Here is a 17,569-nt window from a genome sequence, read left to right as displayed (position 1 = left end):
AGTAAAGTCTCTATGTTTAAAGTGCTAGTAAACGTGTTTAAGGCTGTTTGATCCTTTTTTGTTTTTTATAGCAGAAGTTCAATTCAAGGGATAGTGTTGATCACAGAACTGAGACGGTGTTTATCTCACAAGTTCTTGCAGAGACATTTCTTTTTTAAGTTGGGTTGTTTGGGGCACTAATCAATAGTAAATCTATTCCTCACATTCTCTTGTTTGGAAAGCAGACAGAAAACTGGAGTGGAAGCTAGGCTAGCATATACATTTCCACCAAAAAGCTCATTTGTCTTTGCTTTATTCTTGGACGCAGCATGTTCTAATGGCCACCGATGTGTTGTGAATTTGGATAATTTTGCATCTCAGCTTTACACTGTTTGTCATAGAACATGTACACGCCACATCAAAGAACAGTGCAAAAGGAAATGCTCTTTCTTACACCTGAGTAAAGAAATTAAAGAAATTTTAAAAAGAAAATCCAGATACTGTGTGGAGTTTTACCAACGTTTGTCATCATGTTTGAGTTTGTTAAAATCATTGGAAGAGCTGTCTCTGTGTGCAGCAGCTGATAGTGTAGTTTCTGCTCTGATTCTGTGGTTGCTTTCTCATCAAAAGGGTCGAGCTGACCGGCATCCTCTGTGGTTAATGCACTTACTATTGGCAAGCGCCTCATCAACCACACTTCAGAAATAACAAACTATCCCTTTATAATTTATGTGCCATCAAAAAATATTTCAAAGATACTGTTACAAAAACACTTCTATGGTTGATGTGAGAAGTGTCTGTATCCTTAATGACGCAGAAAGTAGTGGATTGAAATCATGGTCATGTCCTGCAGTGTGACAGAACTATAAGGTAACTTTGGTGACCAACTTTTCCCTTTTTTGACGATAATGAAGGGAGTTTGAGCACAAAGCTCATCATGTCTCTGCTTTTTCTTACTAATGCTGCCTCCAACCTTGTCATGCACTACAGGGCTGGAACACCCAGGCCTTACCCGCGGCCCCCTGTATCATTATCTCAAGCTTTTCACAGTTAAGTGCTTGGCTTGGACGGGATGTGGTGTAGAATGTAGCAGCCCACAGAGAAGTGGGTTTCTTCACATATTACAGCCGTGTCCTTGTCTGATGTTTGTAGAGCTGATGTCATGTGCTGCTTGTAGTGTGTTATGTGGTGATGTCAGCAAAGGTTTTTTAAACATACGGGCAATACAGTGCGGTTTCATGACATTTGGTGGAAACACACAAAGTGGAAATTCCAGTTTCTTTTTCAGTGTGTACTTAACCCTCCAGATATCAACATTTGTGGCGTGTGAACAGCTGTGCATGCAAAGTGTTCCCCCTAAAAACTGTTGGTTTGTCTGCCCTTTGATCTTAGTGGTGTAGTCATCTTACAGTCTCTTGGAAAAGACCTCATGTACACTGGACTTCAATGCTTTTATGTCCTACAAAGTTGGATTTAAACGGGTTTACACTGTTAGCTCAACAAACAAGTTGTGATTTATTTATATTGTGCTTAAGAGAGGAGTTAATATAATGACTGTATGAAAAATGGGCGTGATGCAATCGCCACAGCTCATCCAGCGTCACTTCACAGTAAATCATGCATGACCTGACTTTGTCTCAATGGCAAGACTTTCCATTTGGACGTAAAGACATACTACTTAGTTAGAACTCCAGCCTGTGTATGGTTTTTTACTGGTTTCATTATGTTCATCATTTGGAGAATGTAGAGCTGAAACAATTCCTTGAATGATTCGAGGTACTCGATTACAAAAATTACTCGAGTAATTTTCTCCGCCTCGAGGAATCGTTTAATTTTAAAAAAGATCAAAGAGTGGTATTTCAAATAGAGCTGGGGACATATTAAGAGAGTTTTCAGACCCCTCAAGCTACCTCTTATACAAAATAGCAACGAGCAACAAATCTAGCTTCTTTTCTGGAGTTTGGAGACTAATGGGTCATTCTACGAAACGGATGCCATTCGGGTCCGCAACATTTGATGAGATGTACAAGGCACAAAAAATGTGTCAAAGTGTGTTTACAAATTTTGGAGCTACCAAAGCAAGTGCTCTTATTGACATGCTGTATCAGAAAATTCTATTTCTTAAAGAGAAAAAATTTAATTTGAAAAATAACTGCTCTTTAACTAAACAAAAATGTATTTTATCTGATTACTCGATTAATCGATGGGATTTTCAGTAGAATACTTGAATACTAAAATATTCGATAGCTGCAGCCCCAGGAGAATGTATTTAGAGAAGGCCTAACAAATACTCAGGAAAAGCCAAAACCAACCATCTTCTGAACTTCTCAGCCCGTCCGTGGTGTCCTGAATCAGCGGACCTCTCAATAGTCCAACAGGAGGGAATCATACCTGTGCTCAGGGACTCTTTCCTGGTACACATCTATACACCATTTGTGCTTGAAATGTTACATCAGCAAAGTTCAAAGTAAATTAAGCCAGTCAACAAACAAAGCCTGTGTAAATAAAAGGAAGGAACCTGTCTTGCAATGCAGCGGTGTGTCTTATAAATTAGTTTTATGACAGTTTTATGGCTTTGAATGCATATATCAGATTTTTGTGGCACAGATAGTTTTGCGGTACTTCTTTGAAGGATCTTTGTTTTTATCATTCAGGGATAAAGATTAGAAAAATAAAGGATGTCCACAGAGTAATTGAGTATTGATGATTAGAAATTGCCTGGCCACTGCTTGAACCCAGGAGCTGGGGAAAAAAGTTAAATGAAAGCTCTCCCAGCTGCCTCACCCAGTGCAAACATCAGTCCAGCATTTTGGTGATTCATGAATGGGTGAGAGGCGCTCATTTGTGGGCAGGAGGAGATAAAGGTTTTAGTTTTGATGCAGAGTTCCTTTCATGTGCTTTTCTTTTTAGCCCTCCTTTTGAAAAGTAATCTCTGCATTTTCTCCTTTATGCTACCTTTTGACCTTTTGTCACAGTTGTGTAGAAGTATTATTAAGCTGGTCCATCAGGTTTACACCAAAGGCCTTCTTTCTCTGTTCTCTTGGTTGCTTCTTTTGAGTTTTCATTAAACACGACGAAAGGGAAACCAAGAGGGAAATGTGGGTCTGGAATTTATTGACCTGGAATGTCACAACAGTATTAACTATGTGAGTAGCAATGATAACACTTCTTGGCATGTGTCTGTCAGGAGGCCCACACCCCCGTCTGTCGTCCACATCTAAAGATCAGAGAGTTGGAAATTGCCCCTGTGCACTGGCTGCTAAATCAGTTCCAGTAGACTGGGATTGGCTCGACTCAGAGACATGAGGGGGGCAATGCAGGCATTTCAAACATCCAGTTGATCTATTGTCATATCATCAGAAGCGGCTCTGTGGGTATGGATTAAAATATCCTCTCTCAGAGCTCCTGCAGACATATAGTGGAGTGTAGAAGTGCTGGTATCACAGATCAGCCAAAGCTTGGTCATACACAGTAAAACCTGTTTTGCTAGTTTCATCAAAATACATGGGTGTCAGCTGCACCTGCAGCTCTGTTTCTCAGACACACACAGTAGAACACTGGGTCCTTATTTTCTGTCTTTGCACTACTGAGCTCCATTTGTAGATGTAAATGCCAGTTTACCACTTAAAGTACGCTTGGATCAGAGTGTTTTTGACTTTGTTTCTTAGTTTGAAACGCTGGAAAAAGCTGAAAAAATGTGGTGGCTGATAAGGAGTGAAATTCTGCATTCTGCAAAGATTGGAAACATGCTTTAACTTGGTGCAGAGCTCCAGGCACACAGCGTACTTGAAATGTACCTCTTGGTGTGAGACTCAGTGTTCATTCTGTGACAGATTTTTAGAGAATAATTGGACGGGATGTTTGTTGTACAAATGTGTGCTGTGAACAAACTGCTGCTTGCGTTTGTTTTTTTTAAATGTGGTTTGGCTTATCTTTGTAATTTTAACAGGTGGATCAATCTGAAAAGCAGTTCCGATTTATTTCCCCTTTTACCAAAACACAGAGGGAAAATAAAAACCTCTTTTCATACAGTTTTTTGACTGTATGAATCAAAATAAAAAAAAAATCTGTTGCATATGGTTGTTTTTGTAGCTCTTCTGGTTGCATAAACATGAAGGTAATTCATGCTGCTTTTCTGACATTTCACTCAACTTATCTGCCCAGGCAGAGATGACATGAATGCAAGCTCATCAAATTCCTCACTCTGTGGGGGAAGTCTATGTTTCATGGGGAGGGGGAGGGTCTGTTTGAGACAGGGTGAGGAAAAATACTATATCACAGTGTGGAAATACAAGAGTGTTTGAACAGAGGTGTTCCTGAAATTGGTACTGGAGCAGGGAATATGATATGGGGAGATCTCTGAGCAAAGGGGGTGTTGATGTTGATGTACACATGACACCACAAAAGTGTGAGGCTATAAATAGTTCGTAAACACAGCAGGTAGGTGTCCAAAGCCCGAAGCCTGACATGCTCTACTCCCCGGCTTTGAAAATAGGATACTATGACTTGACTGCAAATACTGTACGACATGTAATGTTTTTAGAATCCTGTCTCTTTAGACTAATACCTTACATTGATAAACAAGTTGTGTTATTTATGCATCATTATCAGGGTGTCCGCGGGGTCTTAAAAAGTATTAAAAGTTGATAAATCAATTTTGGGAAAATTAAAAAAAAGGGCCTTAAAAAGTATTAAAAAGTCTTAATTGTGGTTTTATGAGGTATTAACTTTCATAGGTATTCAAGCTTTGACCCAAAAAATATCCATGCATATTTATTTTCCTCCTTGCGACTGTTCCCTGATTGGGACGTTAAACATTCACCTGATAAAGGTCTAAAATAATTTGAAAAGAAAAGAATAGAGTTACTTTATTGATCCCAAACTGGAAAATTGTTGTGTTAACAGCAGAAATTGATGGAGTCAGTAGAAAAAAACAAAAATAAAAAAGCATAGAATAAAAAGAAATACATAAAGACTCTAGTTACAATAAAATACAACAATAAGGATTGTGAGCGGTATAAACACATGACAAAATAATGTCATTTCTAGTTTCATAAAGAGAAATTAAATACAACATTGAAGCAAATCACGCAATCTCCGGCACATGTCCTAAATTTAAAAAAATGATTAAATAATTTCTCTTTTTCTTTAGTAAGTTGGCCTTGAATAACTGCTGTTTTTTGTTGTTGGAGTGTCGATAAACCTGCCTTTAGTTTCATTTGTTCTTTCAAGCTTTATTCCTCCTTAGGTTACATCATTTCTGTAAAAAAATGTAAACTACAACTGTTAAAAAGTGGATGCCAACAACAACTGAAAGTTGCGATAAAGTCTTAAAACCTTTTCAAAGGTTTTTGAAAAAGTCTTAAAAAGGTATTGAAAACAACCTCAGGATTTTAGCATATACCCTGATTATTCATCTCAAAGGTATGCAATTGTAATGTGATGTGAAATTTGTAGAGTGGTTTCCCCTCTATCTAAGATTTTTTTCCAACACTTGGGTTTTCCAGGACTCCCACTTTCAATTTCAGTGTGCATAGCTGGAGTTTTCAGCAAATGGTTTAAAGATTGCTGTCAAATTAAAAGCAAAAGTAGGACAACGCAAATGAAACTCCTCTCTCCACCTTCCTCTTTCTGCAGAATGAATCTCCAGAGTGGAGAAACTTGGCCGATTCTCCTCCAGGGCAATACCCAACAGAAGAAGAGTTCTCATGGCCGAGGCCTAAAACCGTGCGATTGCGTCGAACTTCCCATGGGTTCGGCTTCACCCTGCGTCACTTCATCGTGTACCCCCCGGAGTCGTCCATGCACTGCTTCCCGGTAAATTTCCTTCTTTCAGAGTCTTTCAGTGCAAGTTATTTTCTCAACAGCACAGTCAACACAGCCTGATGTAGATTCTATGATCATGAGTGACGAATTCATGTGATTGTTTCTGTTTCTTTTTTTTTTACAGGAGGAAGATTATGGCCGCAGAGGTAAGCAGAAAAACTTGGTTGTTTGTTCGTGCCTGCTGTACAGCATTGCTGAGTCAGAGCTGTGCCTCTGACTTGTAATGACTCTTAATCCATCCACTCTTTAGCTCTTTTTGCTTTCTTATGCGATGAGAACAATGCAGCTCCTGTGTGTCACTGACCTTTGTGGAGGCATGAAAGGTTTGGTCAGCGCCACCTGTTTCTGTCCTGTAGTGACCCCACTCTTTATATTGTTTCACTTTGTTGTTCTTGCTGCTTTTCTCCCTCACCATGAAAAGGCCGTCAGAAAGAGATGGCTTTAGTTTTACTGGGTAGTGTGTGTTTTTCCCCTTGTTAGTCTCACTCTAGTTTTTTTCCCCTCTCTTTAGCAGACAAACCTCATGTCAACCTCACATCACATGTTGAAGTTAATTTAATTGTTCTATTATATACCTTCAATGCAGTATCAAACATATTTTTAAGCTGTCACCTATTTTGGTCATTTTGGTTACACAGCGATCTCGTTTCACAACTCATGTGAAGGGTTCCCAATGTCTTACAAAACAAAGTTTGTGTTTTCTGGATTTAATTTAATTTATTCAGCATTTCAAAAAGGATGTAAAATTGGATTTATTATCAGTCTTATCCTGTCTAAAAATTGTTCAAACATGAGAAGGAACTGCCAAATTCAATCATGAGCAATGTTATGTCTCATCCAAAAAAAATCTGATCATAACCCTTGGATACTTATTTCTAAAAAGACGTAAGCAGCTGCTCAAAGGGCTACGAATTTTGAGCCCGATGTGGTTTCAGAAAAGCAAACTTTTAACAACAATATCTTCAAGAATATTCCCCATAGCTGGACCAAAAATGACCCTTTTCAAAAAAAAAAAATGTATGTGTTTGTCCCAGCCTATAAAACCAATGCTTTTTGGTCATCGTGATTACATTTTTAACTGCATGTTTAAACCTTTTTTTTATTTGTAAAATCTCATGATGTCACAAGATCTTGGTTAAAGTGTGTTAACTGATCTAGTTAAATCTGTCTGAACCTTCCCAGAAGTCTGCACAAACAATTGTGAAATGTGAATGTGTGAAACTTAATTTTTTGCCTCTTTTTGAGCTCAATACTTAATCCTTATTGGTCATAAAAGATCCTTTTGCACACAAACACACACAGACACACAAAGACACATTTGTAAGGAGATCTGGTGATTTAACAGGTAGAGGCATTCATAATTGACTACCCTCATGTGACTCTATAGTACGGCAAGCGCAGATATTCTTTTCACCAGTCAGAGGTGTCATAATCACTAAAATCTGAAAGCCTTTTATCATAGTTGTACAGTATATCGTTGTAAACACTACATCTCTGAGCTTTAGATGTGGGTTGATTAACTGTTTGATGTAATGGGACATGTGAGATGTTATGTGATGTGACATGGTGACGACATTCATTACTAGGAAGACAACTCAGAGTCACATGGTCATCCACTAGTACTCTTCAACAAGCACTCACATGTGTCCAAGGCTGGTTCTAATAATAACTATTAGTTTTATGCTGTGGTGGACAGTGACTTAGTAAATTTACTCAAAAAATACTTTTAACTCCAGTTTCTATCATTGCTCTTATTATGATTATTTTCTTTTCTGAAATGTGATCCCAAAGAAGGTGAACTGTGTTCCTGTAGTTCTTCTGCTTGTGGTTTGTCAAAGTGGTGTTTATGTACCTGTACTTTGTGCATCCACAGGGTTTAGCTGAGAGTAAACACAGAGCAAATGTCAGTGAGGTTAGGTAGTTCATTTAAAGGTGTTAATGATGGCTGCTGCAGAGAAGGATGACGCTTTCCCACCTGAACACTCATGGCCATACCCTCAGCCCATGTTTTGAAACCAGTTAGGTTTCTGAAATGAAGAAGGATGTGAATAATCGTAAAAGTTCAATAAGTTTACAGCAACAAACTGCATCACCACTACATTAATTCACCATCCAACCTGTTTTTCCTGTCATTAAATCCTGAATTTTTGTTTTCTATAACATTATACTTTGCCTTTTTTGATAGGCAGTTAAATCTGCTTTTGATGAAATACTCATTATTCAGATTTAACTTAAAACCTGAAAAAAAAATGAAATCTGGCCATGGACTGAGCAAAAAAAAAGGAATATGATACATTGAATAACTCTGGTAGTTGTATAATGCTGGGCACATGAGCTCATGGGCAACAAGCCAGACATGAAGACGTAAAAGCAAACCTGGACTATCTTGGTTTCAGTACAAAACAAGAAAAATCTTTATACCATCATCTGTGGGAGGAGGAGAGAGCTGCACACTCCTACCCCAACACAGTCCCTTTTACCTCTAAATATTTACATTTTTGGAAATGTTATAAAAATACACATAACTGTACGATTGATTTTATTCTACTGTGTAACACTGCTCCAGCACAGTGCTGGTCAGTGTGCTTGTGCAGACTGACTTTATTAAGCATTCGATTAAGGTGAAGCCTGATTTTCAGATAGGAAATACTTTGAAGGGTCTTCAGGTACCAAAGTATTTTAATAAAGAAGAGAAAAATTAAACTGCATGATAAGCTGGCTGTGCTTCTTGAAATAATGTATTCATGATTGGTCTGGAGGTCAAAGGGTCAGTCACTATCACCCAAACTGTCACGATTTCAGGTTTTTGAGAAAAGTGGTTGTTCGAAATTAATAGAAAAATGATATGAGCCTCAAAACGAACCTTTAGGTTATGATGCAATTAATCATTAGAAGATCATTTCAGCCCTAATTGTGTTGCAGTTGTTCATGGACCAGATATTTCGATAATGTTGAAAGTGAGACCCTCAGATGATGAGAAACTCTTGAACCATTGACCCACCCTTGAGCGGCTCTGTGAGAATTTCACAATGCTCTAAGCTATGAAAACAAAATGAAGACCTTTCACTTGCAGGGATTAATATCTTTATGCGTTAACAGATATGTCATTTGGAAAATCATTATTTTCATATGAAGGAAGAAACATGAGCTTAAAGATGGATTTCAGATGAAGCATTACATCAAAGTTTTGAGCCTGTTGCTCTTCTCCCTCCACAGTTTGGCTCCAACATTTATTCTGTTTTCATTGCATCTAATGCCTCCCAAGACAAGGCTCTTCTGTCCAAACTCTAGGGTCAAGTTTGGGCACATGTGTGTTCTGGTGTTTTTCCGTCATTTCTCCAATCTTTCGTCACAACTGTGGCTTTCTTTCACCTCAGGCGCAGTTGCCAAAATGTCAGTCTTTCCTGTGAAATGTCATGTTTCAAAGGCTAGCATAGATTAAAACACTGCAGTCTAATGGAGGCTTGTAGATTGATTGATTACTGACTCAGGTTTTTAATTGAATGAGCATGAACAGCAGCCAGCTGTAAACACTGGAGGCAAGTTGAGATTTCCACCAAGCGCTTCTTCATCACTGTGCCATGGTTGCAATGAAAACATATGTTTCACATCACTCTTGGTTTGTCAGTTCTAAATGCATATGTATGAAAATGACAGAGATCCTGTATATCTTTGGCTTTTATATGAACCTGAGCCAAGGCCTTAAATGTTTAATCAGCTACTTTAAAAAGGTGAGGATTCAGCAAACGTTAGGCGATAAGATTATGTACGCTGTGTTTGGTTGGGGAGGGCTTTGGTTTGTAAAAAACGGAAGTCAGTTTTATTGCCCTGACTTGTCTCAAGGAAACATAAAGCTAATTACACTGATAAAGATGGCTGCATAAAGACGGCGCATTATGAAGAAGTTGTAAAGTAGATATGGATGACAATAAAAAACATGGGTGGTTAGGTTAACCTGGGTATTTGGGATCCCTTGGATGATCTCAGGATCCAGTTTATTCCAAAGGCAAAAACTGCTCCCAGTGAACATCTGAATAAAAGGTGGCTCATGCATAGATTTATGAATAGCTTCATTGTGGAAAAAGTCATGCAGTTACACGGTGTACCACCAGAGGGAGCATGTCTGACTGCTGTGTTTTTAAGGGACTCCTGTTGCAGTGTTACATAATCTGAGTCTCTAGGATATGATTCTGCATGAGTAATCTCGTGTGTGAAAGAGAGAATAATGGAGGCACACGTGTGTCTGTGTTTGTGACGTTATCAAAGGTTTACTGAACATTTCCACTGAGTATCAGTGAGCTCTTTCCAAAAACAAATCATTTAATAACCTTAATAAATATGTGTTTGCTAAACTGCTCCATTTTTTTTAAAGATTGTTTTGGTTAATGGAGAAGTCATCTGTGTCAAACCTCTGACTGATCACTCATTTTTGGAGCAGTTTTTAAAGCTATCACACTTTTTGTGCTGGTCTTCACTTCCATTTCAGTTGGTGGGCCTTCTCGCACTGACTCACTTGCAGAATGTTAACTACAGGGGAAGGATTTTAGCCACTCTTTGGCTGTGCCTAGAGCTATTTCTCAGTTTATAAGGAAAGAGTGGGAGTTGAGCAGCTGAACACACTGTCACTCTACCTTCTCTTAGTGTCTTTCTCTCACCCCCTCTATCTTCCTTTTTTCCTTCTCCCTTTTTGCAGCCATGCAGCTGCTAGGAGACAGGAGCAGCATGAGCAAACAGGTTTTCCCTCTTTAGCTGCTTTTTCACACTTCTGTAAAACAACAACATGTCCGACAATTTAGATTCCCCCAACCCCAAAAGTGAACGATCATGTGTATTCAGAGCATGGCAGTGCGGGCAAACATTGGCCACAACACGCTTTGTTGTGCTTTTATGTTAGTTTGCAAGCTTCCAAATCTGGTGACAAACCTCCCAGTTTTTCTTCTACTCACACAGAGTCCATCTCTCCTTACTCACTGCTGACTAGTTTTACTGTTTGAAACACTTCATATTTATCTTTGATGCCATCAACCAGCTATAACTTCAGTAAAGCAGATCTTTGTTCATTTTATGAATATATGAATAAAAAACAACATATATATGATGTTTAACATTTGATATGCTTTCATTTGTGTACTTACAATGATCTGCCTCTTTGTAACAGGGAGACCGCGGAACAGGCTAGAACCCATGGACACCATTTTCGTTAAGCAAGTCAAGGAAGGTGGCCCTGCCCATGGAGCTGGTCTTTGCACTGGTAATCATCATTCAAACGTCACCCTCACTCATTGACAAAAACCCGGGATTGTGGGCGGTTTGTGATATTCCAGGAACTAAGGCATAGTTTTGTAAATGATGTCTCACAGAGCTGGAAAACTTCCTGTAATTTATTGCACTGAGTTTTTAAAGCGATGCAAGCAAAAGGAAAATTGTGCAAGCGGTGCAGGTTTTGAAAGTGTGCTGGCAGTTTTCCATCAGTGAAGCAAAGCGTGAGCCAGACCTTGCAGTTACAGGAAAACGCTTCCTTTTTGTGGTGGCTCATTTCACAGATTTGATCCCACGATGCTGTGAATTTGCATATCTGCTGTCTGTTTTGCTCCTATTAGGTGACCGAATAGTGAAGGTCAATGGAGCAAGCATCATTGGGAAAGCCTATTGTGAGGTTATAGGCTTGATTCAAGACAGGTAAGAATTCAAAACGATGTACAGATACTTTGGGTCTTTTGGTGTATCTTCTTCATCATTTATATCCCTTTTCTCTAAACAGTGGTGACTTTCTGGACCTTTGTGTGATGCCAAAAGATGAGGATATACTGCAGTTGGTAGGTCTATTTTTATTCTAGTTTAAATGAGGTTGTCTTTCTATGTTTATAAGCTTTCAAAAGTGTTGGAATTCATTTATGATTTGTCTTAAAACATAAACAACTCATTCCAATTATAGTATCAAATGTGGCTGGACTGCTCTAGTTCAATGTGTTCATTCTGGGACAGATGCAGGGAGCCTGGCTGTCCCATCAGAGCTCTTTAACTAGACCTTCTAATCAGGCCAGTGCAGCCTTTCTTTCTGTCCTCAAAGCACTGCTGACACTACTACTGCCAAAATAGCCTGACTGGATTGGAATCATGTTTCATATTCATATAAAAACCTGCGTGATTATTGATTGATTCACTCCATTTGTGTCAATTTAAGTAAGCTACTGTCATGCAATGATGTGTCAAAACTCAGAAAGGGTTATGCAAGTCTTAGCAATTCTTTTAACTCTGGCTGCATCTTCATTTCCTCAATATGCTTTAGTTGATCATAGCCACATGCTTAGCCACATGCCTAACCACATGTGACAACATCAGCAGATTCACTGCTATCAAAAGAAGCCACATAACCCACATATGACTCTGGTTTCTGAAGCTGTTTCACCATGTATGTAGTTTATAATAATGAAAGAGAGGTCTTCATTGAGTCTGGTAGATATCACTCACCAGCTAACACTTAAAGACCTCCTTTAGCACAGTTTTCTTTTTGTGTCTTCATCAGGTGACTCAAGTGATGTGCTCTTCTCATTATGACTGTTAGGATGTTAGAGTGGGAGGTTTGAGAAGGGGTAATGACACTTAACTTCCTGATGGTTTAAAAATAGCTCAGGGTGTGCACTTAAAATACAGAATGCTAAATAATTAAACTTAAAGACTGTACATTATTCAAAAGGAAAAAGTCATTTAAAAAAAAAAAAACGAAATACTTGACAAGTGTGTGTGAAAATACCCTGGAATCAGATTCCTAAGAGTTATTAAAATATAACTACATTAAACTCTTCATTTTTAGGTATTTTCTATTTAAAGATGCTTTGAATTGGACTGCCTCGCCATTTTCTGGCCCAGGGTCTCACACATGCTGTTGTAAATTACTTTTAGCGAGGTGTGTGTTGGTTTTGGAATTAAATAGAGGTTGGATGAAGACAAATTTTCTTTGTTTAATACAACTTTTTACTGGATACAATGCGCCAGTTTGAAACATGACATCAAGCAAACATTGTAGTGGCAGGCTGTATGTAGCCCAGCTAGTAGCCCAGTGTTCTGACGTATCTGAAGGCTAACGTGACAACAAGGAAACAGTGTCAGTTTTAGTAGCCGTTTGTGTTTAGCCCAGCTGGCAGCCCGGTGCTCTAAGACATGTTTGTGGTGTGTAACGTTAGTGAATCCTGGTTATGTCCTGCCAGTCATCTACCAAGCAGAGCTAACATAACCTCAGTCTTTATTTTATTGATAGACTCTCAAGTTTGAACAGACCACTGCAGAATAACTGCTGCATGTGGGTTGGAATGAACATTATCACAAACAGTTTAGCCCCTGTGTTAGCTTTTAGCCCGTGCACAATCACTCTCCCATTTAGTTGCTGTGAATGCAGCAATGCATTCACAGCATATGTTCTTCTGAGTCAAAAAACGTTCTTCTTCTTCTTCTTCTCTTCCGCCCGTTTTTTTGGAATGCTACTGCTCCTACAAACTTCAACTGGTTTTCACCGTTCAAACTTTAAAACGTGTGTCTCAGTGGGGTTCGGTGGGCTATGACTTTTCAGAAACTTTTCACAAATACTTCCAGAGATATTCAACGATTTGCGCGATTTCGGCCTCATAGAGATGAATGCGGAATTTTCAAAATTTTCTCCCTTCAGGACATTTTTTCAGCCTGCTTCAAACCCTTCTCACTCAGTCATACATTCAGCTACAAACTTCATTCAAACTTCAAAATATTCAGCTATCTTTTGGCTTCATTCAATGGGTTTCAAATTCTTCCTAGCATTCCTTCACACATAGTTGTTTGATTTGCTGACAGGAATCCCCTGTGAGATAAAAATGAACATTTCTCTGTGCGTTCAGTTTGTCATTAAAACTTCAAGCTGAAATTCTGAATCAGAGTTTTCTTGAGAAATGTTATCTAACTGCTAAGCTAAGGTAGGCAGACTACTCATGTAAGATCCTGCAGCTCCAGCACAGTGTAGAGTTGATAAGTGAATCGTTTAGCGTCAAGGTTAACGATAGTGATGGATTGAAACATTTCTTATCGATTCTCAGGAACTGGGGATTTTTGATTCCCATCCCTATGTGCGAGTAAATGTATCCACAAATACATTATACTATATTATAATGTGAAAACAGATTTGCAAATGCATACCTTGCTGCATTGTGATGTGTGGATTTTTGTTTGCTGTTAGTAATTTGTATATGAACTTTGTTATGAAAAAGCTACATTTAGTTTCTTCATCCATGCATTTCTAAAAACAAGAAGTCCTTTTTCAATGTTGTAATCTTAATTCAAAGTCAGATTTATGTGGACAAAGCATCCTAAACCACAACAAAAACACACATACAAACATACACACACATCTTTATACAAAACAATCCACCAAGATCAGGGAAAGTAGAAAATACAATAGAAACAGTTCAAAGATCAACATGTTCAAAAGTATTTGTAACTTTATGCATCCTTTAATGTAAAAAATAAAAGATATTTTAAAAGCACAAGTATTGTTTTTTATTTGCTGGACACAATTTAAACAAAATTTCAAGTTGTTTTTTGTGCTCTTCTGTCCTTTTTCTGTTTGACAGGCTCCTGTAACCACCATCACTACAAAATTAATCTTGTAAATCATTTTCATTGCAGATAAACACAGATTTTTCTTCTCAATACTAAACTTCATCAGCCGGCGAGGTGTTGTCAAAGAGACTCAGACATGCAGTAAATCAATCTGCTCAACCTATTTGGGAAGCTAAGAAGCAGCATTTTGAAATAACTTTTAATTTGTAATATTGACGCTAATAGTCTCATTTTGAAGTGTGGATTACAATCAGGCATATATCTAGAGGTGAGACTTTTTTCAAGATCACGTAGAAACTCCTCACAGCCCCTTTTAAAAATTTTATTTATTTGGAGTTTTTAAACATTATAGTTTGAACATTATATAGGTAAATTGCAGATTTTCAGCAGTCAGTAAAAATCAAGGAAGATTTCATGCTAACTCTCATATCACCCTTCACGTTTGACAGCTTGGTATTTTGAATATTAAGTGTTAATTCTGGAAAGGCTTGACAGGAAGCCCACATTTGTGTGTTTTAAAATATGTGAACAGAAATTAAAAAGTTGAACATATATTCTTAATTCTTACACATCATACATCCTCTCTGGAACATTTTCAGATTTTCATATGAATGCAGTGTTCATGTCCTCAAATATCACTGCCAGAGTAGAAGTGAGCCCTCATACCTGTGAACACTAGAGATGTCCTCATTAACCTTTTATGTGTGCTGCAGGCAGCCGCTGCCAGCTGCTGTGCATTCTGCACATTCAGTGCAAAGCAAAGGTGCACTCATCTGTTCCATATATATAGCAGATCACATAAGTGCTTTGTCAGGATGCTTTGCAATCTTTTCCCGAGGGCCTTTTGTTGTCTGACAGCCCGTTTATGAATGATATAATGGATGAGCTTGGCTGTTTGCTTTACCTGAATATTTTTCCCTTGTGGACCTTTAATGTCTGGATTAAATCTTCATTACTATTATTACTACACGATGGGTGGACATGTATCACTGAAAGAACTGGTACCCCACCCTCTCAGATATATTCAAGCAATGATTATCTCAAATATTTAATGTGAGGTGTCATAGATTTGTTTCATCAGAGAAATATTTGGTTGTGTTACCATCAACTTCACTCTCTTCATAAATTAATTTTTAGTTCCTGTCATCTAAAAAAAACAGTTGACTGTCTTCACTTTTTTTCATCTGAGCCTTTCTACACCTTATACTTAACAATTGTTGTCAAAACACTGGCCACTATGATAAACAGCAAATGCAAGACTAACACAAAAAATCTGTACCAAATCTGTATTAGACAAGCAATCTGATAAGGGTTGATCATAAAACAAGAGGATTATCAGAGACACTAGCAAGATGACTTTACACTGTAGGAGGCAGCACACACACTGCTAGGAGACAGGCAGCAGTTGCTTAGCAAAGAGACAGAGAGAGTGTACATCCAGGGAGCAGAAAGGGAGGGAACTGTACGCCAGGAAAGCAGAGGAAACGGAGAGCAGGGAAAAAAAAGAGGACACAGCTTGTATGATGAGCTAAAACAGGATGAAATCAGCTGACTGCTCTGTGTTTTGAACAGGTTGATGTTAAGGGAAAAGGAGAGAGGAAAGAGCGGGAGGAGGGAGCTGTACCATCACAGCTGAATGTATAATCAGCAGCTGCTGCTTCTGTCATGTGAGCGATAGCAGAGGGAGGGAGAGGGAGAGGGAGAAATAGACTGGAGGCACCTTGTTCAGTTAGCGTAATTTTCTGGCTGAAGATGGATACAACCATGGATATCTAACAGCAACTAAAGAGGCAGGCTTCTGCTCCTGCTACCTCACCAGGACAGACTGGCACAGGCAGGTCGTAACGTGGCAACCCTGCTTCATCCCTGCTTCTTCATCCCTGTAATGCTGCTGCAGCTCTAGTATATTTTTAGCATGTCAAGCCCAGGCATTACCGTGGCTGTTTTTGATAATGTGTGCATTTTTCTTTGCTGGCATCTTTTTCTCTTCCACCCTCCCTCCCTTGATTTCTCAACACTTTAATTTTCACATGCTGTAACGGCAGCCTTTTTCTCTGGGAACTAATAATCTGGTAAGCAAACAGCTGGCTGTGCAGTCACTTGATGTTGACATGTTGTGCTCGTCGTCTCTTTTTGGCATGTGTCATGCATGTTGGCAGCGTCACTACAGGATGTTCTCTTCTTATTTGACATAATTGCTATCTAGTTGTTTGGTCAGCGCTGTGATGGTAATTCAAATGTGTAGACTGTAGAAATGGCAGATGGACTGAGCCTGCAGTACCTGTTAGAATGACTGCTACGATCGGGCATCCAGCTGGCATTTAGTGAAGCCTCGCCCCGACTTCATCTTCAGTGCCAGATGTCATTAGCTTGATAAAGGCCAGTGACCTCTGAACTCTCTTACACACTCATGCTTACAAAGGGAGGAGCTGAGCCTGGCACTGATTTATGCAAGGCTGAGGTTTTTACACCAGATTGTAGGATCAAAGTCCTCATACCTTCACATATCTTTTTACCACATGAACAGTACGTGCAGTGTGCTCTGAGGAAAAAATGTTATGAGGGCTAAGATCATTGACAAGCTCTAGCTATGATTGGTAAATATGAAGTGTTATTAGTACCTGCAGCAAAATAATGAAGGCTTCCAAACCCCGGACGATTATTGGGTTGTCTAAAATTAGTGCTTCTCCATTAGGGATGGGCGACCTGCAGTCTGTCTGAGGTTAATGTCTGTTAGTCTGAGGTGGGAACACGAGCCACTAATTTTAAATTAAACATGTATTGTTGTCATCTTGTTTCCTTGTTCAGAGAATCTCAAGGAAGAAGATAGTTGTTGATTTGCTTACAGTAGAAATTTAGTGCTGTCCATTGGCTTCAAATCATTGTCTGGATAACAGGGGTGGGAAAAATGTTTTTCTTTCTTTATTTAATTTTTTTTATTAAAAACATTTTTCGTGCACCATGAAGTCCCTGTCTGTGTGTAAAATGTATCCACTGTGGCTTAGGCAGTGTAGTAGTATCATTCGTCATGGAACAGTGAACATTACCATGGGAACTCTAAATAAGGAGCAGATGAAGACCACTGACACCCCTGAACTGCTAACGCCTCCACTCACTCATAATGCAACATGCACTGCCCACACACATGCATCCAGCAGCATTTGTAATATCACGCTTG

The 17,569-nt window shown here is 38.9% G+C and overlaps 1 protein-coding gene across 6 annotated transcripts in view; it reads left to right on the top strand.

Moving 5' to 3' along the window:
- arhgap21b (Rho GTPase activating protein 21b) overlaps window positions 1-17,569 on the top strand; it is a 39,259-nt gene that overhangs the window by 4,937 nt on the left and 16,753 nt on the right. For 2 of the 6 annotated variants that reach the window (XM_074687949.1, XM_074687948.1), the window contains exons 3-7: window positions 5,617-5,796; window positions 5,930-5,951; window positions 10,964-11,056; window positions 11,406-11,484; window positions 11,567-11,621. In XM_074687949.1, the coding sequence (XP_074544050.1) occupies window positions 5,617-5,796; window positions 5,930-5,951; window positions 10,964-11,056; window positions 11,406-11,484; window positions 11,567-11,621 (429 nt within the window). Of the gene's footprint in view, window positions 1-5,616; window positions 5,797-5,929; window positions 5,952-10,963; window positions 11,057-11,405; window positions 11,485-11,566; window positions 11,622-15,808; window positions 16,464-17,569 lie in introns of those variants that run through there. The other 4 variants (XM_074687952.1, XM_074687953.1, XM_074687951.1 and 1 more) reach the window with 4 other exon arrangements.

The sequence above is a fragment of the Halichoeres trimaculatus genome, unplaced genomic scaffold (assembly GCF_033239565.1).
Source record: "Halichoeres trimaculatus isolate MK-OKI-2021-1 unplaced genomic scaffold, fHalTri1.1 fHalTri1_scaffold_15, whole genome shotgun sequence".
NCBI classification, from domain to species: domain Eukaryota; kingdom Metazoa; phylum Chordata; class Actinopteri; order Labriformes; family Labridae; genus Halichoeres; species Halichoeres trimaculatus.
The sequence above is the reverse complement of the archived record's forward strand: the minus strand, read 5'-3'. Positions and strand labels throughout refer to the sequence as shown.